We start from the raw sequence: 27,286 nt of genomic DNA on the forward strand, positions 1-27,286 counted from the left end.
TACCATTCATACAAAATATAAATTTTATGTATTTTATAATTATTTTATGTATAAATAATTATACATATTTTTATGTTATTATTTATTTATATTACTAAAATTAAAAGGTTAAAAATTGTATATAAAATTATACAAAATCATAATATCATATTTCACAAGAGTCAAAAATTATATGTAAAATTATATAAAATCGCAGCATTGCATTTCAAAAATTGTATGTAAAATTATACAAAATTATAATGTCATATTTATATATTTATAAACAATAATTCTAAGATTCACACGCAGAAACCACACTCCTTTTCTTCCTCTAACAATGGCCAGCCCCGCTAGCTGTCTCCCTCTCTATCAAAGATTCACCCGCAGAAACCACATTTCTCGGGCCATTGAACTTGCCATCCTCTTCCTCCTCCTCTCTCTCCTCCTCCGTCGACTCCTGTCTCACAGAATCCATGGATTTGCCTGGCTCCTGGCCTTTCTCTGCGAGTCATGGTTCAGTTTCATGTGGGTTCTTGTTGTCAGCACCAAGTGGAATCAAGTCGAGTTCAAAACTTATCCTCACCGCCTCTTGCAAAGGTACACGTGCGCCTGCCCAATTCTTGAGTTCGAGTTTATACTAAAGTGAGGAATCTTATGCACAGAAGACTTTTCTCTAACTGTGTGTTTGGTTGTGGTTTTGGATGGTTGATTGGATAGGAAGGTGGAGCTCCTTCCGGTGGACATGTTTGTGACAACGGCTGATCCAGTCTTGGAGCCGCCAATCCTCACTGTGAACACCGTGCTCTCCTTGTTGGCCGTCGACTACCCGCCCGATAAGCTGGCCTGCTACGTCTCCGACGACGGCGGCTCTCCTCTCACCTTCTACTCGCTGGTTGAAGCCGCAAAGTTTGCCAGGCTCTGGGTTCCTTTCTGCAAGAAGTACGGCATCCAGCTCCGGGCTCCCTTCCGGTACTTTTCTGGTCAGTCCTTGTCTTCTCAGGATGCTTCGCCGGAGTTCCAGCAAGAGAGAAAGAAGATCCAGGTGGGTTAATTAATTAATTTATATCAGTTTATTATGACGTCATTTTAAGCATCATAGTAATCAAACTAAAGCCTCTCTTTCTCTCTCTCTGTTGTCTTGATTTGCAGCACGAGTATGAACATCTTTGCCAGATAATTGAAGATGCATCCAGAAGGCCTCTTCCTTGTGAGCTCGTTGGCGAGTTTAAGGATTTTTCAAACATACAACGTGGGAATCACCCTGCCATAGTTAAGGTATTTTAGTAATTAATTAATTACCAGTCTGTCAGGTTGGTTTGTTAGGAGACCTTTTGTTTTGCAAAAATTAAAGAAAGATTATATTTGTATGTTGTGAAGGATGTTATTTTCACAACTGGAAGCAGTAGCCTTGTTATTGCAATTTACCAAATATCAGTTCATCTTGTGTGTAAAAAAAATTAATAATTAACAGTAAATTTTTACAATTGACTGGAATCACCTTCCTTTAATCAATTAGGTTATATGGGAGAACAAGAATTCAGATGATGAATCAGTGCCACATCTTATATATATTTCCAGAGAGAAACGCCCCAATCACCCACATAATTTCAAAGCAGGCGCCATGAATGTGCTTGTAAGAATTTTGATTTGATTTTTTGTTATTTAGAATTGTTCTACAGAAAAATAAATAATCTATAAGAGCGTTCTCTTTATTTTATTACTTAATTATTAATCTAATATTGTCATTAATACTGTGATATTAACAGACAAGAGTCTCGGGAGTGATAACAAATGCTCCAATTATGTTAAATCTAGACTGTGACGTGTATGTAAACAATTCCAAAATTATTCTTCATGCAATGTGTTTGTTGATGGGCATGAATGAAAAAGATTGTGGATTTGTTCAATCTCCACAATGCTTCTACGGTGGATTGAAGGACGACCCATTTGGAAATCAATTTGAGGTTTTCATGCAGGTATGTAATTTTTCTTTTCAAATATATGAAAGTAATTTTTTAGAGTAAATTACATTTTGACATCCCTAAAATTTTGCTAAATTATAGTATGAACCCTCCACAATTTAAAAATAGCGTGACTTCCCTATTTATTATATTAATGTTAAGAAATCCATATAAGTATATAAATTATTAGGAGTATTTGTGTGTGATGTAAATCTAAGACATTGAACAATTTGATACAACTTTTGAATGCTACAAGCGGTTAATTAATGTAATATTTGAAATAAATTTCATTTTTGTCTTAGCAAAATCCCATTTAAAGCAACTAAAAAATATTTTAGTTAGTTTTTAAAATTAAAATATTCTATGATAATTTTGCTTACTGAAAAAACAAATTTATTTCCTAGAAATCATTTCCAACTAAGCCTAAACAAGCTTTCTTTGGGATGTGTTGCATCATCAGTACTTGGTGTGTGGATTTGCGGGCATTCAAGGACCCTTCTACCAAGGAACAAACTGCTTTCACAGGAAAAAAGTTATCTATGGCTCCTCACCAAATGACAAGCAAATCAATGGTGAAAAATCATCTACTTCGGTTAAAATTTATGTAGTCGAAGTAATATAACTTCAAAACCTACAATGCTTTTGTAATAATTTATTTTCATGCTCTGGTGGATAGCAAAGTTGAAGAACATTGAGGCATTGAAGAGCATTTATGGAAGTTCATTGGAGCTCACCACATCAGTTGCTGAGACTCTGTCAGTCTTGAGAACTGGTACTTCACATGATGATTTGTTGGGTTCCATAGAGGCAGCTCGCACTGTTGCTGGCTGTGGCTACGAGTGTGGTACCAAATGGGGCAGCGAGGTGACAAACTTCTTCTTTGCATATTACCACCATTTTAACTCTTACTGTTACGTCGTTTGATACTACTTTTTAGAGTTAAAAATATATGAGATATTCTTAAAATTTTCACAGTATTTTTGAAGTTTTGAAAATTATGTTAACCTCCTCTCTCATAAACAGACGTTAAGTAATTGCTGTAAAATGTATGTAAAATCTTAGAGATTTTCATATGACATAAATGTAATTGCACAAGATTGATACAACTAGTAAGTGAATTGATAATAATAAATATTTTAAAAAGAATCTAAAATTTAGACAAAAATATGATATTTGTGACCTTTTAACAGGTTGGATGGATGTACGGATCTACAGCAGAAGACACACAAACTGGGATTTGCATCCACGGGAAGGGTTGGAAATCAGCCTACTGCACGCCTGACCCACCTGCCTTCTTGGGCTGTGCACCCTCTGATGGGCCTGCAACCATGATCCAACATAAGAGGTGGTCTACTGGGCTCCTTGAAGTTCTGTTCGGCCCGAAAAGTCCACTCATCCTTACGCTAAGAGGGAGGCTCCAATTTCGACAAGGTCTGGCTTATTTATATGTGCTTTTGTGGGGCCTACGATCCATTCCCGAGCTCTGTTACGCTGCTCTGCCGGCCTATTGTATCATCGCCGACACTCATTTCTTGCCCAAGGTACGTGTCTTGCGACTAGAAAATATATTATGATACTGCATTATTAGAGTGATTATGTGTTATTATGTATATAGAAATTTTGAATATATGATAGTAATCTACCTTTAGTTTTAAATTGATCAAAAATTACTTACAATCAAGCATTTAGAAACAGTAATCCATTTTAAAAGGCACTGAAATATATATATATATATATATATAACCCATCACCTACTCACCATTGACAATTCTTTTGATGTGGGGTCTATGAGCGTCGCCGTGAATAATCAATTATTAAATGGTCTATTCTAACATGTGATAACTTATTTATTTATTTAATAATCAATTATTAAATGATCAATTGATTAATGAGAGACGGACCAACTGATGTTGAAGGATTTTGTCCCGTTCCTCTTTTAGAGTCATGTCAATTAAAGCAAGCAAACAGAGACCGGTACATCTCAAAGTATCCAAGTCATTTTGGATCAAATATAGTTGCAACATTCAAATAACATTTACTTCAATTTCCTTCCTCTAAAATAAATAATTTACTTTTACAAGTCCTCTTACATTATGTCCAAGTCATATTTTTTATGATTTTATATTACATAATCTAAGAGTTAAAAAAAAAATCAATAATGATATTGATGATATTGTTTATATATGATAAATTATCACATCTCTACCGGTTCGGTCAGTCTGGTTTAGTTATCCATGGTGGGCGGTTCGGGTTCGGTTAATTTTTTACAAAAATTTCGGATAATCGGTTCGGTTCGGTTATTTGGATAAAAATACCCACAAAACCGAACCGACCCGTGCCCAACAAAAGGCAAAAGCGACTCATACTGCTGCTACCGCCCATTCTGTCCATTCCTTTCTTCTTCCTTCTTTTCACTTGCGCATCAGTGAGTCACAATGTGATTCACACTCGATGGCCCGCCCGAGCTGAGAGATCGCCTCACAAACCCCCCCACCCATTGTCAACCTTCATATCATCGTCGCCATCAGAGCCGAACGCCTTTGTCATCGGTTTCTCCCCTACCCGACCCAACACCCAGCCCCCCTCACTTGTCGTCGTCGTCGAAGCATCAACCCACAACCCTAGCCCTAGGTCTTTGGTGGCTAACCCTCACCTTGCCATCGTTGTCAAACCCAAACGCCTTCAAGCCCTTCACGCTTCACCGTCGGCTTCTTCCCCACCCAAGTCCAAGACCCAGCCCTTCATGCTTCACCGTCGTCGTGTGATTTGGTTCGTTGATGCTTTGACTTGGTTTTGTGATTTGGTTCGTTGGCTTTGTGATGTCGTCGTTTCTCTTTTAATTTGTAAGTGTATTTATGTTTTGTGTTTTGATTTCAGATTTGGTTCTGTTTTGTGGTTTGTTTGTGATTTGCTATTTGTTTAACCTTTAGATACATCATCCATCCTCCTAGTGGTTTTGTTATAATGTGAAATAGAACTACATCAAACTATAAAAGGCTGCATTGCACAGGTCAAATCTAAACATTCCTTCCCCTAATCAAGCTGTATTCAATTCTATTTTTGGATTGTTTTTCGGTTTAATTTTTAGTTCGGTTAGTTTAAAGTCCAAATCGGTTATTTCGATTTGAAATTTGAGCTATTTTTTCAGTTTGTTTTTCGGTTCGGTTAGTTCAAGCTCCAGATCGATTAATTCGGTTTTGGTTATTTCGGTTAGTGTATTAAGTCGGTTCGGTTATATCTATAATAACGGTTCAATTCAGTTAAGCAAAATGGAGCAGTTTGGTTCGATTATAACCGAATGCACACCCCTAAGTACTTATAAAAAAAAATGTGAGGCTAGTTCTCCCTATATAATTTTTAACGTTCAAATCAGTATAATAAATAAACGATAAATGTATATCGACATTATGAAATTTCTTATTCATCGTGAGAGTTTCATCTTGTATATAGAAAAAATGAGATATTGACGAAAAAATGAGATACAAAAAATCAGCATTTTAGCGACGGAAAATTCCGTCGTTAAAATATCAAAATCTAGCGACAGATTTAGTGACGGGTACCTTTCCGTCGCCAAAAAGGGCATCGCTAAAATTTAGCAACGGGTATTTTTTAGTGATAGAATCAGCAACAGGGTTGTACCCGTCACTGATTAGTGAAGGAATTAGCAATGGGATTGGCCCGTCGCTAAATTTGAATAATTTTATTTACATTTTTTTTTATTTTTTAGCGACGGGGTTAAGCCTGTCACTAAATTTTAATTTTTTTATTTAATTTTTTTTATTTTTTAGCGATAGGGTTTAGCCCGTCGTTAAATTTTAATTTTTTTTATTTAATTTTTTATTTATTTTTTAGCTATCGGTTTGAGCCTATCGCTAAATTTTAATTTTTTTTATTTTTTAGCCACGGGGCTAATCCCGTGGCTAAATTTTAGTTTTTTTTATTTTTTAATCTCTTATGACAAAGTTTCGCGTGCGAGCCAGCTGATCTGAAAATCTTTTTATTTATTGTTATACATAAAATATATTTATAGTATTCTCTTCCAAATATTTTAAAATTATATTTATATACCAAAATTTCTCAAAACTTATTTAATAATATTAATGTTAGTAAAGGAAAATGAATATTAATTTTAATTTTTTTCATTATTAATTCAAATAAAACTTTATTAATTATTATATTAGCAGTAAAAAATTATGTTTTTATTTTGATTTTAATTTGTAATATATTTAAAAATTATTAATTTAATTTTTGCTAATATTAATGTTAGAAAAAATTATTATGATATGTTTAAATGTAAAATTTTTTATTTTTTATTTTTTAGTGAGGGAGCACCCATCGCTAAATTTTAATTTTTTTATTAAATTTATTTAATTTTTTTTATTTTTTAGCCACGAGATTGACCCTGTTGTTAAATTTTAATTTTTTTATTTTTTGTGATGGGTTGACCTATCACTAAATTTGAATTATTTATTTATTTATTTTTAATTTTTTAGCGATGGGGTTTTGCCCGTCGCTAAATTTTAATTTTTTTATTTATTTTTTTTATTTTTTAGCCATTGGGTTGGCCCCATCGCTAACTTTGAATTTTTTATTTTTTTATTTTTATTTTTTAACGACGGGATTGAGTTCGTCACTAAATTTTAATTTATTTATTTATTTATTTATTTTAATTTTTTAACAACGAAGTTTTTCCCATGGCTAAATTTTAATTTATTTTATTTTTTAATGACGGAGTTGGCCCCATCGCTAAATTTTATTTTCTTATTTAATTTTTTTATTTTTTATTTAATTTTATTTCAATTTTAATTTTTATTTAATTTTTAGCTACAGGATATGCCCCATTTTTTTAATTTTTTAGCTACAGATTGACATGTCGCTAAATTTGAATTATTTATTTATTTTTTTTATTTTTTAGCGACAGGGTCAGCCCATTTCTAAATTTTTTTTTTTTATTTATTTTTTTATTTTTTATTTTTTATTTAAATTCTTTTTTTCTAAATTTTAAATTTTATTTAATTTTATTTAATTTTTTTTAATTTTTAGCAACCAGATTGGCCCCGTCGTTAAATTTTAATTTTTTTATTTTTTAGCGACGGGTTGATCGAGTCGTTAAATTTGAATTATTTATTTATTTATTTATTTTAGCGACAGAGTTGTGCCTGTTGCTAAATTTGAATTTTGTATTTAATTTTATTCAATTTATTTTTATTTTTAACAACAAGTTGAGCCCGTCGCTAAATTTTAATTTTTTTATTTTTTAGCTATGGGTTTTAGCCCGTCACTAAATTTTAATTTTTTTATTTAATATTTTTTTATTTTTAGTGACGGGATTTCTGTCGCTAATTCCGTCGCTAAATTTAGTGATAGGGTTTCCGTCGCTAATTATGTCACTAAATTTAAAAAATATTTAAAAAATTAGCAACGAAAATTCCGTCGCTAATTAGCGACGGAATAATTCCGTCACTAAATTCCATTGCTAAAATACATTTTTCTTGTAGTGTTATATTTGAAATTCTCAAAACTTGATCACCTTAAACTATAAGCAAATTTCTTAAATCAAATAAAAATTATGTTAAATGTATATCACTTTTATACATCTTAGGCTACATAAGGGGGTATTATGACCAAAATACCCCTCTCCTCACAATCACCTCATGCGCCTCTATACGTCTCATGAAAGACTTTTTTGTCATTGGTACACCTTTATGTAGCCCAAAGTGTACACAAAGGTGTACCAATAGTATTTTTCATCAAATAAAGATAACACCGAGCTTGCATTTTTTTGAGATGATGTGAGATAAGATACAATAGCCCGCCTCTAGGAGCCCTTCTAACATAGAAGATCCGTGAGAGGGTCATTACTTGAGTGAAATAGAACAATAACACAATTACATTTTTACTAAAATCACAATCTTTTTATCATGGCATATCTCATAATCATCTTTACAAAACCATTCATCACTTGGGGCCCACCTAGGCTTACATAACATACGACAATCTTAAAAACATAAACATTAATTTTAACATAAACACAGCGACACCCAAGACCTAGTCTCGGGAGAGCTCTGCACTTGCTATCCTGACTCGACGGTCTGGACCCAAACCCCGCTGAACGTACCTGCTATCACTGACGTTTCTCTTATGTGGAATGATGGAAAGCAAATGTGAGTCGCAAGACTCAGCAAGCTCATGAAAGAAAGGCAATAGATTTAGGATAGGACTCTTCCCATGACACCCCCATACAATTCATGCCAATGCAACCACTCCATATTATGATCCATACGTGCCTTACTTCTACATGCATAACATAAAGTTAACTGCACATAAGGAACCAGAGGCCCACATAAGTCACACATTGACGCGCAGGTCCCGCATACAAACCTATTGTAGCCTAATATAGGCTACCATATCATTATCCATAAAGACTCGCATTTTCTTGACATTAGTTAGCTCTTCCTCATACTCGTTACATACTCTTCCTGATACTCATCATACCCTCATGTGTTCTTCCTATCATCCATCACATTGTCATTTCCTTCCGCGATCTTGATCTTCTCTCGGGCCACCCCCGAGCTAATTTCTAAGCTGAGCCGAAGCTCATCGAGTTGGTACTCCCGACACCTGGCACGGTACTCTCGCCCAAAATAACAATAACAATAAAACCATGCAATGCAACACATAAGAAATGCAATGGCTTTTGTAGCATAAACATGATGACAAGACCCCCATAAACCAAGCATCAGGTCATGCTACGCCCACATAGGAATACATACATGCGGCATGCTCTAAATGCACATGGTCGCCTAGGGTACCTAAATTGGCTCTTAGACCAACCAGGTCATGCAAATGCTCACACATCCCATCACACACAAGGCATGTCCCCAAGTGAATGCAACCTAATTCCCTGCGGCACACACATCATGCTATGCACAAGTCAAGGCGGGAATCTAGTGTACCAACTCTTCTGGCCGTCTAGCGCTTATCGTAACAACCGATGATTGGCGCCCATACATCCAACCATCAACTACCACGACCTACGGTCGACAGTCAGTGGTTTTGTACCCATACCCTTAGACACACTTACTGACACTATTAGCTTAATATTTTCTAAACTTAACATTACACAACATTTCTCCATAACTTTTCATGTACATAACCACATAAACATCATAATATAATTTTCATTCTTATCTCTTATAATCATGGTAATGAACCATTCACTTTTCCAATTAAACCCTTTAACATAACCCTATAAATCATACCGGCTCTTCTGAGAACCTAGCCCATCAGGTTTGGCATCATTCCCAAAGGAAGCAGAATGATACAAAGTTCTGTGACGGTCAAAATGAAAGACACCAAGACATCATTGCTTAGCTCATTCCATCAACAATAACCTCATTAATAAAATATAAATCATATGGTGGTTGCCACGCGGAGTATTATTATTAATGCATGGAATCGAGTCAATGTGAGAGAGGGTTTAAAATACAAGAAATCTCAAAGACTTTCAAGGGAAATAAATAACGCGAGGAGAGGGTTAGGAACTTGTCTTTATTTGGCCAATTCTTGCCTCTTTTGCGCTCCCGATACGAAGTAAAATATTTTGCTGCATTTAATAGAATCATAGCTTAAATTAATTAAATCTAACAGTATAAAATTTATAATTTAAATATATCACGCTTCTACTAATTTTTACCTACGTACCTAATCACTTTTCCTACCTAAAAATCCTAAAATTTCTTTATTTTTTTCCTTATTTTCCTTATTTTTCTTTTATTTTATTTTCTTCCTTTTTCTTTTTCTTTCCTTCCTTCCTTGTTTTTCTTTTTCTTCTTCTTCTGTGCGGCCGTTGCTTCCTTCTTCTCCAGCTTCTTCTTCCTCTCGTACTACCGCCTCGACGCACCAGCTGCCGCCACCGCCGCGAGCACCAACAGCCGCAGTTGCTTCCTCCAGCGTCACTATCGCCGTCTGTCGTGGCTCCTCCCTACTTCAGCGTCGGCCATGGCCGCCACTGTCGCTACAACTAGCTACCCCCCCACCCCCGGCCATCTCCCTGCTCTCCTTCTCAAACTCTTTCTCTCCCTCCCTCCCTCTCTCTCTTGACTGACCGCTCTCCTTCTCCCGATCTCTCGACCCCCAGCTCCCTCGCAAGCTCTTCTTCTCTCCCTCCCCTGTTTTCATTTTCATAAAATTGACCCCCTGTAGCATGCTTGGGGGCCACGATATATGTATATATATCTATATATTTATATATTAGTTTATTAATTTACGTTAAATTAATTTAATTTACACATTTATTATTATTAGTATTATTCCTATTATTATTATTATAACTATTATTATTATTATCATTATTATCTCTTTTATTAACATTATTTTTTTACAACTATTATGATTTCTATTATTATTGGTATTATTTTTATTATTATTTGATTACCTTAAATTCTCAAATATTTAATACTAGAATTTAATAATTATTATAGTCTCTAAATTTCGGGATATTACATAAGATATTTGGATTTATCTCTGATACTCTCTTATTTGATTATCTGGGGTTAGAGGAAAATACATCGAACCAGATAGACTTAGAGTTAGCAAAGATTTAATCAGATTAGATAGACTTAGCAAACTCATCGAACTAGATATAAATAGTTATTTTCAAGATTTTCAACATTGAATATCTTAGGTTACTCAATAGGAGCTAAATTTTTCGGGGTTAAGGTTCGGGAGTTACATTTTGTAAATTTATCCCTTTAATCTAAGTTGAATAAGAGAATATGTGTCAAACGAGATTAATTATTTTATTTTTTTGGGTATTTCCCCATCAAATATATACCAAGAATAATCTATAGTAAAGCATTAAAGATTAACAAAATGTGTCAAGAATTGTATTGTTGTAAAACTAATGCTAACTATTGGGAATGATTATTAATACACATCGTTTATATTTATTAAATGTTATTTTTAGATCTTAATGTTTTTATTGGTTAATCTTATTGTAATAAATGGATTTGTCTGAACTTGACACCAACTAACAAAAAGTACAAAAATGTTATTTTTACACTGAATTGCTATATTAATTTCTCATTACACTCAACATTGATATATTATGCATTCACCTTTATACTAAATAATCCGAATCATGTTATATGTATATCACTTTCGTACATTTTGTACTACATAAAAGGGTATTATGAATAAAATACCTCCCATCTTCATGTGCCTTACACGTCTCTATGCGCCTAATAAGAGATATTTTTGTTATTAATACACTTTTATGTAATTCAAAATATACACAAAAATATACCAATAGCATTTTTCAAATAATCCTACCCATCCCATCAAAATTAAGTGTCACCCAAGCTTCCTGCTTAACTAACATTTTCTGCAAAAAGTTTTAATCTTAAAAATAAATTATAATGAATATACACTATTTAAAAATGATATTTAGTTGGTCCGGCCATTGCATAGCATTGTCAATTAATTATATTTAGTTGGCCTGGCCATGCAGGTGGGAGATCCAGGCTTCTTGATAACCAGCTTCCTCTTCCTCATCTACAACTTCTACACTCTATCTGAGTACTTACGAATTGGCCTGTCAATCCGTGCCTGGTGGAACAACCAGAGAATGTCGAAGATCGCCGCCATGAACGCCGGGTTCTTCGGAGCCTTGAGCGTCGGCCTCAAGCTCCTTGGAACCTCAAACACTGTCTTCGAAGTCACCCAGAAGGAGCAACCAGGTACCGGCGACGACAAGGATGCCAACGCTGGGAGGTTCACATTCAATGACTCCCCAATATTTATTCCTGGCACCACCGTGTTGCTGGTGAACCTGGTGGCTCTGGCCGTCGCAGTGCTAGGGTTTCGCCCTGCTCGCGGCGAAGACGGGTTCGGAACTTGGGAGATTGTTTGCAGCATCTGTGTGGTGCTGCTTCTCTGGACGTTCTTGAAAGGCTTGTTTGGGAGAGGGAAATATGGGATTCCATTGCCGACCATCTACAAGTCAGCGACTTTGGCAACGTTGTTTGTGCAGTTAAGCAAAATGGGCTCCTCCAGTTGAGTCTTCTGTGATGATTTGCTATGGTTACTCTGCATGTTTGAACAAATTAATTGATAGTTTTCAGTGCTGGCCGGCGTCACAAAGGCTTTCATGGAAAGTCGTCCTGTTTTCATTTTGTTGAATTGTTATATATATATATATATATATCAAATGGAGGTTTGATTCTTAATTTGTGAAGCGTGTGGTTATATTACAAAAATATGTCAAAAAAAATGAAAATTGAAAACATTTTGATGTGATCTATCAAAAAAATGAAAATATTAAATTCGAGAAAAAAATTATTGGTAAACTACTAAGAAAATGATAGTGAAAACTAAAAAATATTAAAGTAATGTTGAGGGTGGAAAAAAAATTATTGATAACCCTACAATTATTCAAACATTACAATTATTGGTTTTAAATTTAATATAAATAATAAAAAAATCTAGTCATCAAATTAGTATCTGTCGCCTACAATTTGTTGAATCTAGTGTGAAGGTGATAAAACTCACCAAACTTAGTGTGAGTCACCTTGAAAATGACTACAAAATATGCAAATCGCCCTAGGGGCATAGTTAAGTGGTAAAGAGATAGGTTGAAAAACTTGTTTGGAGGTTCCTAGTATGAGTTTGATTCTTGGGGGAAACATAATGCTTTCTTTTGGGAAGGACATTAGGAGTGATATTAATAGTGATTAGGCCTATCATGCTGATCACTTGGGTACATTCTTCGATTTACCTCCTCAGTGTACCTTTAGAGGTGAAATGACTAAGAAAGTCAATAATAGAGCGTAATAAAAAAAAAACATGCAAATCTAATTGTTGGGCTCGCTTGTCATTGGAAAACTCACTGGTTAGGTGCAGTCATCGGGCATGGTTGTAGTGTTGTCAAATCTACTACTATAAAGAGCTTGAAACTCATTAGATCGGTGAGTTCACCACGAAAATAGTTGGATCTATTAATCAAGTCACTAGAGCCACTCTTAACTGAAAAACCCATGAGTTAGGTGCAGTTGGTCGACCATGGCTACATTGTCACTAAATCTGCTGTAAAGAGTTTAAAACTCATCAGACCTGATGAGTTTGTCGCGAAAATATTCAATTATGGTAAATTAGTTTCAAGAGCCTCTCGTTATCAGAAATACGTAAGTTGGATCCATAGGGTGGTACTTGGTGTGGAAAGATTGTAACCATGCCAGAGTTACTAAGTTTATTAGGCTGAAAACATCGTCGAAAATAAGAATTAGGTCACCAGTGTGGCTCTAATGGAGGATTGCCAGAAACTATGCATAGAAACCCAAACATTAATTCAATTCTCAAACTGTCGAAGGTATATTTGTAGGCCCATTTGTAATTGAGCCTAATCTAGTATCCTATGTTAGTCAGCTATATAAATTTTAATTTTTTAATAAATTATGTATATCTATAATCATATTTAGTTAAATTGATCTGGGTATATTTTTGTTTTTCTGTTGGGTGTCTGTTCCCTCCAACCTCCTGATTTCTCTTTGAATAGGACAAACAATCATTTTGCTCTAGAATTAGTATATTTATGATGAATGATGCCTCCACCCAATGCTGTCTCAACCAATTTAGGGGTTTAAGGCGAAAAAATTTATGTAGATCTTCTCAAGAGTAATAATTTTTTTATTAAAAAAATAAATAATATATATTTTTATAAAAAAAATTATTATTTTATTAAATTAAAAAAAATAAAGTTCAATCAATTACAAAATATAGACAAGTTAAAGTTCACCAATAATGAATAATTTTCATTTGACAAACATATGTTGAACTATGTTCAACTATATGTAAAATCAATTTTTTTTTACATTTTGAGATGTAAAATTGCCTTTTCGCCTAAATAACCTAATATTTTTTTTAAAATTTACATTAGCCGTATGAAAAATGTATTATAAATTTATATTAGATCCCATCTCAAATCATCTATGCAAAATAAAAATGGTTGGAGGTACATCATAAAATAATAATAATAATAATTAGCTTACCTATTAATCAATAATCACAACTTCACAACACAACAACAATCAACAAATCAAAGACCAAAAAAAATATCACAAGAATACGAAAACCTAAAAAATAACATACGTTATATACCCAAAAATAAAAGTTAAAGTAAAAAAAAAATCAAAATTACAAAATAAATTCTGTCTGTCAAAACAGTGAAGCCTGAAAAAGATTGAAGTTAAAGCGAGAAATGAGAAAGAAGTGAACTGAAGTGAAGACGTGAAGAAGAAGAACACGCAGAGAGAGAAAAGAGAGTTTAATTGAGAAGAGAAATGGGGTTTAGTGGAAGATAAAAGGAAGTTTAGTGGGTTTAGAAACGTACAAAAGGGAATGAGAAAGATAAATTTTATATTTTATTATTTAATAAAATAAAAAGTAAAAAATTATAATTTTTTAAGATTATGGAGCCTTCCAAATTTGGAGGCCCAAAGCAGCCGCCTAGTTGGCTTCACTATGGAGCCGGCTCTGCCTCCACCCTACATAAATGTTTAGTACCAGCATTTGTAGCATAAATTTATGGTCTGACTTACGGATTAAATAGCCCCATCGCTGGTCATGCGGCAGCGAAGCGATTGTCGCTTTACTTTTTCTCTATATAATATAAAACATATTTAAAAAATAGAGATTCTGTTCGTACAATATCTCTCCCCTTCTCTCGATTTTACGCAACCTTAATGTGTGTGATTTTGTTTTTTTTTTTAATAAAAGGTGAAAAATTTATTAATATAAAAGAGCAAAGCCAACACCAAATACCATTTCCATTGGCAGAAAGTTTGAGGTTGGAGTTTAGAAAATTTTAGTAAATTTATATTTAGTAATTAATATTTTTATTTTTATTTTTATTATTTATTAAACTAATTAACATGTAACACATGGTCTAGAATTTAAGAATTAAGGTTTAGCAACATTAATATCATTAATGTTAACCAATGCCACATCTAATTAACCATTTAAATCTAATTACTTGGCCTATTACCTTGTTTTAATTTAATTAATTAGGTTATACGAGATAACAAAGAAAGATTATTCAAAAGATGGATCAGTGTCACATCTCGCTTACATTTCTACAGAGAAATGCCCTAATCATCCACATAATCTCAAAGTTGGTGCCATGAATATGCTTATAAGAATTTTAATTTTTCTAAATTTATTATTTATTTATACAACTAAAAATGAAATATTCATGAAAAACAAAAATACAAAGTCATTTGATAAATTTATTTATATTAGTTTTTTTTTCATATAGTGACAGAACTTTTGTAAGTCCATTAATTATATTTTTATTTTTATTTAATAGTTATAATCCTTGGTGAAAAAGGGAACACATATTTCATCGAATACAACATTAGAAAACCATCTTTGCATTTTCTTGTTTTTCCATCTGTTTAGAAACAAAACAAAAAAAAACTAATAAAATAATATTTTCTACTTTAATTAAAATTTGAAAAACAAACACCATAACATGCTTAATTTTTCATTTGATATTATTGTTTGTGTTATGAAACTAACATGCAAAGACTCCGAGATCATAACAAGTACTCCTTAAATTGTGACATGTACGTTAGTAGTCCTTAAATTGTTCTTCATGCCACATGTTTTTTGATGGCTTCAAGAATGATTTCTTTCTAAATTTTAGGGTATATACAAAAATCTTATTAATATTTGTCATGATATTACTTTTCATTAATTTTAAAGAAACTTACATGAGATCTAGAGATCTTCACAAGAAAAAATCGGTAAGAAAGTGTCAAAATGTCTGGAAAGATTAAAAAAGGGGTCAATTTCTATGTATTAAATGATTTATTTAATTTAAAAATAAAATAATGATTTTTTAAAAAAATGTATTTAAATTCATACTTGTCAAGAGGAGTAGAGGCATGAAAAGAAACATTAAGATGAATATGAGTTTAGCTTTCTCCCAAATTACCACAAAGTTTTGATGAAGAAATAGTGGATGTGTATGAACTAAATGGAAGTTAAGGATTGTTATAAATGTGAGTTAAAAGAACTAATGGCATAACCAATAAAAATATCTCTCATCTTTGGGTAAAACGCAATTTGTCCCCTCAACTTCAAATTGAAACCATTATGAATGTAACGCCTGGCAAATTAAATTAATTTTGGGTTGTTTAGTTTAAGAGAAATATTAAAATAAGTGATTGTGATTAAATAAAATTAAAATTTTGTGATTTTAAGGAAATAAGAAATTAAGATAATTAATTTTGTTATTTAGGAATTTTTGGAATTAGAGAAAAATTAAAATAAATTCAATTGTGGGATTTTCAGAAATTTCGGGTGTTAATGTAATTAATTAAGTGGGTGTTAGTGTAATTAATGGAAAGTTAGGGGTACTGGCGTGAATCGCGAAAAAGAGAAAAAGTCATTTTAAATATAACATTAAGCATATATAAGTTGAAGATGCATGCGGGCGCGAGCGGTCGCGCGCGAGGCGGCTAGGTGATGGACACGACGTCGATTTCGCGGGCAGGCGCGCGAAAGGGAGGGATTTTTGGCTGATTTAATCGGCCTCAATCGTCCCAAAACGACGTCGTTTTGGGTTGAAGGCGGTGGTCGCCCTAGCGCTGCCACGTGGCCGCGTGCTGCCATTTCTTTTGGCCGATTTAAGGCCGCAATTAAGCCCGATCTTGGGCGTGAATTCGAGCAATTGAACAGTAAGAAATTTTTCAGAAATAATAGTGAGCTCGCGGCGTGAAATTGAGAAATTTGGGCTTCAAAAATCAGATTAAACTCCGTTTAATCCCTGATTTAATTATCCAGGTATGTAGAGCAGTTAGTAATTAATATTCTCTGCGGTTGAAATTTTGTTTAGGGTCCAATTTTATTAATTTTGGCAATAATTGAAATATTGTAGTTTGTATAACTTTGACCGCGTTTGGTCAAATCGGGCTTAAGGCTATCTTCGGAAAGGCAAGTTCTTTATACCCTCATTGTCGATTCTTTCGATGTCAATTTATTTGACCTCCCTTCGTTGGATTTGGCTGTTAATAAATTATGAAATTTTGAGCGGTATGTTTAATAATTTAATTTATTAACCTGACTTCGAGGGTATTATTCGTTGGTTGCCTACGGGGGTTTGTATCACTCCCAAGCCTATGGGAATGATGTCGTACTCACCCGGGGCTAGGTTCTTAGCTGTCGGGTATTATTATTGGATTTTCGGTTATTTATTGGCTAGAGCGGTTGGGCAGTGGGGGCAAGGGTTAGCTGTTCGGTGACGGTGTGACTGTCGTACGGTCTATCTTAGGCCGTTAAATGGTCTCTCCTAATCATGGACTGCTGACCGGTGCCAAACACTGCTGACTAGCTCTGTCGTTATGTGATTATAGCATGCCTGGTTATATTTTATTCTTGTTGCATGGCTTGGTATGCACATGGGTACGGGTTGCATGTTGGGATTATCATGATTTGGTTATGTTTGATCACGGACATCCTAGTTTGATCAGGTTGCATCCAGCACGGGCATGTGCATCGCGTGTGATTTACTATATGGGCGGAGCATGGCCTGATGCCTAGATGTATGGGCGCCTTGTATCACGTTGATGCTCATTATGCCATTGCATTTATATGCGTTGCATGGTTACTGGTAGTATTTAGTTCTCGGACGGGAGTACCGTTCCGAGGGAGCCTATGGCTCGGCTGTTGGGAGTACCGGCAGGGATACGGGTGACAGGAGTACCGCCTCGGGACAATGCGCACAGGTTTGTTGGAGATCTATGTTACCTTTCAGGGCAGCGGCAGGTTGGTTTGGGACTTGGGTACCAGGTGTTTTATGTGGGCCCGGAGGACCGGTGTGTATTTTATTATGGTGCACTGTTGCGTTGTTGCGTCACATGGCTTGTGTGTACATGTGGGTTTATATTTGGGGTGATCTCCTCTTTTGTTTCATTTACAACCTTCTTTTTCATATAAACTTGCTGAATCTTGCGACTCACCTTGCTTTCCATCATTCTAGGTAAAGGTAAAGCAAAAGTCGAGGGCGAAGACCGTGCCACCTAGCAGCCAGCCGTGTCGGTAGGGTGTACAGTTTGCTGCCCCGTCTTCTCTGATGTTTTATTAGGAGTTCTGACGCTCATTTTTGACTGTGCCCGGTTATTCCTCGTATCATTTATTTGTTGGCACAGGTGTCTGTATATTTTTATATACTCCTTGACTGTTGTTCCAATAGGGTGCTTGTGGGCGTGCATGTATATTGTTTTGTTTCCACTGTTGTATTTCTCATATGTATGCATGCCATGGTATTTTTGTCTTGTGTTTGTTTCTCTTCTCTTATGTAGGCGCTCTCGTTCGAATAGACCGGGTGATTGGGATATTCGAGCGGGGGTGCTTACAATGAATCTCTATAACGCACCATTTTTTGAAGTTAAATAATTCATGAAATTTTGAGGTATATATTTTTTTAAAAAAAGATAAATTTTATATAAATTATTCTCGATAATCCCGTTCTACCTTCTCAACATACTAAAATAAGAAACAATAAATTAAGATAGATAATCATCATAAATGCGGAAACAATAATCGAAACCTAATATGATACATACAGAATTCACTTTATTCATAACATGGGAAATCGTACCATAGTTTAACGTCATGTTGTCAATACTTAAATACATGGAGACTTATTTATCAGAGATAACAACTAAATACTCTAAATAATAATACATAACGTACTTACGTCTTACAAGACTAATCCTCAACGAAACATAAGATTAAAGAATATCCGTCTCTTCATGATGAAGCAATATAGCGAAACCACATGCTGAATCCATCGGACACGTCATCACGTGCCATCACATCTCCACCATTTCCTTGCTTAACTGCAAGTCTTATCTAAAACGTTTGAATATTTCAGGTGCATAACTCAATTAGAAGATAAATCTTCTAGTAAGGGTTTTAAAAACATGATACATGAATGCATGATCAAAGATGAACCCAGCCCATGAGCAAGATGGGATGGAGCCCCCCCAATTTTTTTAGAAAAGTAGGCTTTTTAGTATTAAAAAAATATTTTTTTTACCCAAACCCACCCCAATCAACCGGCCCAAATACTATTTTTTTTCAAATTTAACAACCAACCAACCGACCCAAGCCCAAATACATTATTATTAATTAACTCAAACTTAAAATCCTTAATTTTGTAACCTAAGCTATTGGTTCAAATTGACTCATGCATAGCGCAGCGAAAATCTTCATCTTCTTCTTCAATCTTCCCTCCATAGTTAACAATCAGCTTTAGCTTTTTGCTTCCACTTCTTCCAAAATCAAGATTTCTTAGGTAAGCCATCTATTCTATCTATTTATTCTATTTATATATTTCAAAATCTATTTTTTCTACTTGTTCAATCTTTGTTGATGCTTCCGTTTTAGCTTTTTATTTTATTCTATCAGCTTTAGCTTTCTATTTTTATTTTGTCTAAGCAAATAACATCTCCATTGAATATATTTATTTATCTATTAAGATATAAATAAATTTGTTTTTGTTAAGAGCCTAAGGATATTTGATAAAAATAATAATATACAAGAAGTAATTTATTTCAGCAAGAATTAATTTATTGTTGAAATAATATACAAGACTAAAGGTAAGTTAATTTATTTGATTATATTCTATTCTATTTTTTGCTTTCTCTTTTTAAATTAATAAATTATGTTAAATATGTATATAAAATTCATTAAACTCTCATTTTTATCTTTTAATTTTTTTTATTGATAAATTTTATGGTTGGAAAAAAAAAAATTTGAAGCCCCCCCAAGTAAAAATTTCTAGATCTGCCCCTGTGCATGATGTAATAATATGAACAATCATATGCCCTAGTGTAACTTCTCTGACCCATCGGCCTGCACAGAATTCTGGATAGAATCTCGACTTGCTTTCAGAATAATCTTAACGTTGTTCCATCAATTGCCCTTGGGGAATTACGACTACACTATAAGGGTAACATCCTAATCCTATGCACAAGTATCAATATGCTAATAACATCATATCATATGAAAATCACGACTTTCCATGCAATAATATATAAACAAATATGATAAAATGATCAAACTTTTATGAGTATTCATACATAATATAAGTAATCATATCATATACAAACTTCTAGGGAGAACCACTTACCTTCAGCACGAAGTTCGGAATACCTCAAAAAACACGCATCGCCTCGATTTATGTACTCGACCTCAATTTTTGTGCCAAGCCTCGAAAATCATACAAATTGCTTAACTTTGAGCACAACGAACCTATAAATCATATTTATTCACATAATACATCAATAGCTCAATTTATTTATATTTTCCTCTATTTTTCTCCCATTTTTCTCTCTAATATTCCAAATAATTACTTTCTTAACTATTTTCTCAAATATTTTTTCACAACAATTTATAATATTATAAGAATTTTGAAAGAAAATTCTAGAACTTACCCCGAACCTTCGTTTGCATACAAAACGAGGTTGGTTATTGCGGAAACCAAGAAACTGAAAAGGTAAACACCAAATATTTTTGCACAAACCTCTTATTCTTATTTTTCTCTTTCTTTCTACATTTTTTCGAATTTTCTGGCCTTAGATGCGCCCTCACGCACTAGCACTTGGGATGCGCATGATGACCAGCGCGTGTAGCCCATGTGCCGATCATGACTTGAGGCCTAAAAAGAACACCATAAGGCTATGAATCGATTGATTAAAGTCTCGTCTTCGACATCCGCCTCCTTCTTCGACCAAACTTCGAAACCTTATCAAAATGCCTCAAAATCTCTAGAATTAATCTTTAACTCATGGGCAACAAAAGCCCTTTATTTTCTTCCCTCAATTTTTCAAAAAATAAGGGTAATTTGAAGCCTACTTTCTCAAAACTCTCGGCCAACCCTCCTCTATTTATAGCCAAAATCGACCCACAAAATGACCAATCTCAAGCAAACCAAGGCCACTAACACACTTACATACCCCATAACGATCCAAAACTTTGAAGAAAACCCCCAAAATCCCTTCAAGGTGGCCCAAAATTTCGGTTACTTTCGGCCACATTTTTTGGCAATTTGGCCATTTGTTGGCCAAGGGATGATCTTGGGCCTTGCTCCGAGGCCCTTTAGCCACTTTCTTGAGTCTCTCATGACCGAATTCGATGATGGGATGGAAGCTTAGTCTGCCATGGTTTGTGGAAGTTTTGAAATTTGCACTTTTATCCCTTTTAACTTTTGAAATGCATTTTGGTCATTTTCACAAGGCCCCTGAGCTTCCCAATAGTGCCATTACGGCCTACAAGTTCTATACTTTCCATTGCATCTCTGAAGATTCAGGAAAAATACCATTTCTACCTTCTTTAGATAAAATTAAGAAATTGCACTTCGACCCGAATCTATGTTTTGACCGTAAACCGTTTTATTTTTTTTTTCAAAACTACAGAACGGTTATTCTACATACTAAATATGAACCTCCTTGGGGATTCGTTGTCTTTTCGAAAGCCTCTTGTGATAACTCAATTTTTCAGCTTAAATTATAATTGTATTTTAGTTGTATCGAAAATCGTTTCAAATTTGATTTCTTTCAGTGTCATAAATCCTATCTCAAGATGCTTGACAATACCATATCATTTTTTTTAGACATCTCGATTCCAGGGCACTACAGTCAATTCGATCATTTTTTTAGCTATTTTGATTCAAATTTCTTTGAAACTTCACATTTCTATCAAAATTCTTATTCCCAAAATTCCTGGTTATTACACCCTCAACTTTCAATTTTAAACCTATTATGTTCCTAAATTTCTAATTTTGTAATAATCACACACCCGGTTCCATCATAGTGTGTGAAACACACACACAGTCTGATATGGGCCCCATATTGACCAAACCAATAAGAAGGCACCACGTGTCTCAACACTAAAAGAAATGAGGTAAGGCCGGTAGAGGATGATGTGGCGAAAGTCAGAGCCGGCGACCTTAACCTTGGTTTTGAGGAGGTGAGTGTCGCTATTGATTCACAGACTCAAACTGGGTTGAGCTGTTGTCGACGTTTCTATGCTCGATGCCATTGTTTTCATGCAACATGAATCATCGCTACGGAGGAAGAATATGACCTCTGGCGATACTCAGGGTTATCAATTCACAACCTCGTTTGCTCGGTGTCGTCGTTGATTCACAAACACAAATTGGGCTAAGTTGTCGTCGATTTAGCAGCAAAGGTTGGAAAGAGGTCGGTTAGTAGAGGTTAATGAGAGGTCGGTCAGCAATTGGGGAAAGGTCAATCAGTGAAGGGAAATGCGAAGAAGGTGACTAGTCATCGACGACGAGGAATGAGGAAGACGAGAGGTCAATGGCGCTTGGAATAAGGAAGAAGAAAAAGATAGGTGCTGCTTTTGTGCACCTCAATTGCACGTGCAATTCATGCGCAATGCTAACTAGACACAAAGTGCATGATAGGTCCAAAATTAAAACTTGAAGGGTACAATAGGCCCCTTTCAAGTTTAGGGGCACATTTGTGCCTTCTGCCAAGAACTAATTTTATAATTTTTTTTTTTTGTTCCAAAACTAATATTATGAGACACAATACGATATTTGTGATACGATTTTTATGACTTATATATTTCCCTTATGTTTAATACTACATAAGAAAATATATGATATGACATTAATATGTATAATATTCAAGTTTGATAAACATTTACGCATTTTGAATTTTCAAGCATTATGTCGATGTCAACACAATATGACACTAGTACTAGTATGATATATGTGTCAAACTCTATTTTTTTAGTTATATGTTAATTTTTGTTTTTTTATCTATTTAATTAAAAAAATAAAAACTAACAATTCAAATAAAAAAAAATGCATTTAATGTAAAATTGTGAAGAAGAGTTAAGACGTCAAGCAGAAGTTGTAACAGAGTTTTGTTTAAAAAGAAATTGGAGGGTTATCAAAAAATAAAATCGGTGTCATGGTTTGTAAAGAATGTGGGCATGATGGAAGTAGAAACAGTTTAAGCCAAGTAGAAACAATTTAAGGTAATTTAAAATGAGATTTCATAAAATAAAGCCCAAGTAAATATAGAATAACAATGAATAAAGGTCACGAGACATTGATATTCACCTATAGCATGAATAGGCGAAGGCTTACTTGCATGCAAACTTAAAGTCAAATTTAGGCTAGCTATGGCGATTGGTGGATTGAATCATCATCTCAAACTTAAGTCAATGCAACACAAAATAGGAGGCCACCAAATTTTCCTACGGAGCTAATTCACACCTGAAATTAAATTGGTGGAAGGGAATAAATAATTAATTAAGCTAATAAATGTTTCAGAAAAAAAACCTACCAGATGATTTTCTGAATCATATATGCATGTATTTAATAAGTTAATCAATCAAAAAATGTTATTTAAAAATAGAGTCTTGACACTTTATAAACTCCATGATGTAAATCCTCATTTGGATCCATATGTAAAATTCCGCGAGACTGCCAGTCTAAATGCCTAAACTCCTTGTTTAGATACAGTTATTAATGTGATGGTGCCAATTACCTCAGCCTCAACAGTTGGCATTGCAAACCTTTCAACTTTGCAAGACTACAACCTTTTAACTCTTTTTTTAGAGATGTCAAAAGGGCCGGGCTACCTGACCCAACCCGGGATGGGTCGGGCCATAAGTCGATCCGTTACTGTTCAAACGAGCCAGGCTAGGCCCTGGTCCTATAAGAGGGCCGGGCCAAAGAATTTGGGCCCATAGCCCAGCCCAACCTGGCCTGTGGCCCACTGGGCCTTACTTGTCGGGCCCTTATGGGCCCGGTCCGTTGGGACTTTATGTTATTTTCAATATTCCTTACTCATTTATTTGTTTAACTATGTTATTTTTTTTTATTAATTATTGATATTGAATGCTAAAAAATTTACATTTCACAATATATATAAATAATAAACATTCTTCTTTTTATGTGCATTATTTTTCATATTAATTCACAAAAAAATTTACAAGGTATATAGAATTTTGAAGTATAAAATGATGAACTAATATTTAAAACTTAAGATAGAAAATTATTTAAAAAGAAAAAAAATTAATTTTTATATATGTATTATTTTGATATTTATATATGTATTATTTTTTAAAAAAAATTATTTAAAAAAAAGGGGTTAGATTCAGTGGGCTTAGCTTACCAGGGCCTATGGGCCAGGACCACCGAGCCCGGCCCGTTAGGCCTTGTGGGCTAAGGCCCACGAGCCCACTAAGCCCATGGGCTGGCCCGACCCGGCCCTCTACAAAGGGGTCGTGGGCCGGGTCGGGTCGGGCCTTACCCACAGCAAAAAGGGTCGGATCAGGCCCAGCCCTTTTAGTAAACGGGCTTGTCCAACTTGTTTAAAAAGTTCATGGGCCGGACCGAATCCGCCCGTTTGACATCTCTATCTTTTCCACTCATTAAAGTTGTGTGTACACACTGTCACAGAATTAGAATACAAAAATATAAACATGTCATAATTCAGCCATACAAATTACAGAATACAAACCTTTTGCTCTCAATTTAAGCATTTAGTTTCAGTCATATCTTCCCTCGCGGGGGGGGGGGGGGGGGGGGTGAGAGTTGTTCACATCACGTGGAACTGTTCAATATAAATGAGTACTAGCATTATTGGAGCTCAGATTATTTACATGATGACTTTCTTGATCTCTTCCCAAGGCACTTCAACCATAAAAAAAATAATAATAATAATATCAGAAAGAGGTTATCAAATGCCAAAAATGGCAAATCATATCTCCATTTATAATCAAAGCCACATTACCATGAGATTAGACACAAGAAAAGATTTGACAAGCTCTTCTAGCTGATAACGACACAATCTTCTGGAAGTGTCGTGTGACAAGGTGGTCTATTTGCTGGCAGAAGTAGTGAATTGGGATTCTTGGGAGGAGCACAGACATCCGGTATTTCATTGTCTAAGGCTTTCGTAAAATTAATATCAAGTTCTGCTTGTTTTTTGTTTCTAGGTTTCTTAGTTGTCATGGGTGATCCATTTTCTCCGGGACTGGGAGGACGCTCTGAACCTTCAAAACAGATTCAATGTTACATAATTAGAAAACAATTCCTGCAACTAGAGTATTGAGCAACGACCGTATTACATGTACTGTAACATCTCCATTTTAGAATTGTAACTAGAGTATTGTGCAACGACGGTGTTACATGTACTGTAACATCTCCATTTTTTTTTAAACATGCGTTAATTCAGAATTTTGAAAATAATTTTTTTCCCACATACACTTATTTCATTTCCCAATAATCCTATTTTACCTGCTCAACCTATCAAACTCTACAAGAAATAAGCTAAGTATTGATTTTTTTATGAAGCACCAAATGATGCCAAAAGAAAGGGAGGCCACTTGGCAACCGTGGGCTGTCCTTTTGGCGCCCACTGGATGGCCATTTGGGCAGGCTCCTTTTGGCCCAAGCCCAAGACCTTTATTTTGTTTGTTATCTTGCAGCAAATTGTGTTGCATGATGTCATCTTAGTCATTGCTGTTACCTTTATGCTTTTTTATCATAATTGTCCAATTGCCTTATTTATCGCGCGACTTCAAGATTGGTGAAGGTATCAGGTATCAGAAGTCGAAGAAAAGAGAAGGGGTGGCCGAGAGTCTTTCATTTTGATGTATCTCGTGTTAGGGTTTTATTCTCTCTCTCTGTAAATGCTTTGTACAGTTTTCGTCCTCTTTTCATTTTTCTGTGTTCTCTGGTTCGTTTAAAGTAAGTTCTTAACTTGTATTAAGTGGTTTTTGGGCGATTTTTGTTAGAGAACCAGGGTTGTCCAGTTTTGTTCTTATGTTGTTTGTATGGGTGTAATCGGATTTATTCATATAGTGCAGTAATCTCTTTTCACCGGAATTCAATTGGATGTAGCCCCGATTTGGGGTAAACCACTATAAATCTCCTGCCTTTTGTTACGTTTTTTATTTATGATATTTGTTGTGTTTGAGTTATATGTTTTTGTGTACTCTCGACTGTCTGTGTTTATTCAGCAGTGTGTGACTTTTGGCTTGAGCGAGTGTTTGTTATCCCCTATTAATTGTAACACTAAGACAAATAATATTATCACATATGTGAAAGCAAAATCGAAATCTGATATGGTACAAAACTTTAAATGCTTTATTCATATCATAAAACTTTATACCAATATTCAACATAACATCTTCAATATAAAATACATGAAGATTAATCTCTCAATAGTAACAACTGAATACCTCAAATATAATCAAAAGATATGCTAAAAATCATCTATGTAAATGATAGCTACATCTTGAAAAACTATTTTCCCTTAGCGCCACTGCTTTCACCTGGAACATTTGAATATTTCAGAAACATAGTCCAAATTAAATGCTGAATCATCTAAGTGAGAGCTCAAAAATATTTCATGAATATATGCAAGACCATAAATAAACTAACATATCCCGACATGTCCAAAGCAAGAGAATCTCATACAATGCTTAACTCATACCACAGGAAAAGAGCAATCTCTCTAAGGGTAACATAATCACATTGATGCATTGGCACAACATAATCCTAGTTTAAGAAGGGCAACATCAACGTATCTCTTTGACACCTCAGAAACAATCGTTGGTTACCACTCCCGATACAGGAGTGTCAACATCAACGTAGGAATCCAGCTCATCACAATCATGTCAAAGATTACGTTCCCACTCAAAAGTATCCTGAAAATATTACCCATGTCCCATACAAATGCCAATGTCATAACCACAATATGAAATGATGCATTACATAAAGTGGCATTTTAATGCACCCTATTTTGATATATAAAATTCAAATGCACATGTATAAAATATTTTCGGATGAATCTCCCACATGAAAATAACCATGCACAGTTTAAATCATTTACATGCAATAAAATCAGTTTTTTCGGTAGAACCATTCGCCTTAAATACAATTCATAATGCCTCAAAATTCATGCTCAACCTCGACTCTCGTATCAGGTTTCTAAATGCTAAATTCTGAGCCCAAACGTTCCTTTAACCTAGCCTCACAAGCTTCATTAGCATGCAAGCTTTGATCTCAAAACTCGTGCCTGGATAATTTCTTAGCTTCAAGCATGTTCCTCTAGCCCTAAATTAATTTTTAATTTTTTTTAGAATTTTTATCTATTTTTATTTTATTTTTCCTTCTCACACTGTTGCTGCTCACGCTCCCAATCTCTTCTTTTTCTTCACTAAATTCTCTTCCCCTATTCTTCCAGGCAAGGCTCCTATTTATACTCCCACTTGCCCATTGATTTTCTAAA

The 27,286-nt window shown here is 34.5% G+C and overlaps 1 protein-coding gene across 1 annotated transcript; it reads left to right on the forward strand.

Moving 5' to 3' along the window:
• The first annotated feature begins 271 nt into the window (after positions 1-271).
• On the forward strand, positions 272-12,169 carry LOC127791514 (cellulose synthase-like protein B4). Its single transcript, XM_052321435.1, has 9 exons — positions 272-576; positions 697-1,021; positions 1,129-1,254; positions 1,496-1,612; positions 1,746-1,955; positions 2,401-2,512; positions 2,617-2,804; positions 3,131-3,481; positions 11,452-12,169. The coding sequence occupies exons 1-9, from the start codon at positions 317-319 to the stop codon at positions 11,998-12,000; spliced, it is 2,238 nt and encodes a 745-aa protein (XP_052177395.1). The 5' UTR covers positions 272-316; the 3' UTR covers positions 12,001-12,169.
• The last annotated feature ends 15,117 nt before the right edge of the window (positions 12,170-27,286 follow it).

This window comes from Diospyros lotus, chromosome 15, assembly GCF_014633365.1.
Source record: "Diospyros lotus cultivar Yz01 chromosome 15, ASM1463336v1, whole genome shotgun sequence".
Classification (NCBI taxonomy): Eukaryota; Viridiplantae; Streptophyta; class Magnoliopsida; order Ericales; family Ebenaceae; genus Diospyros; species Diospyros lotus.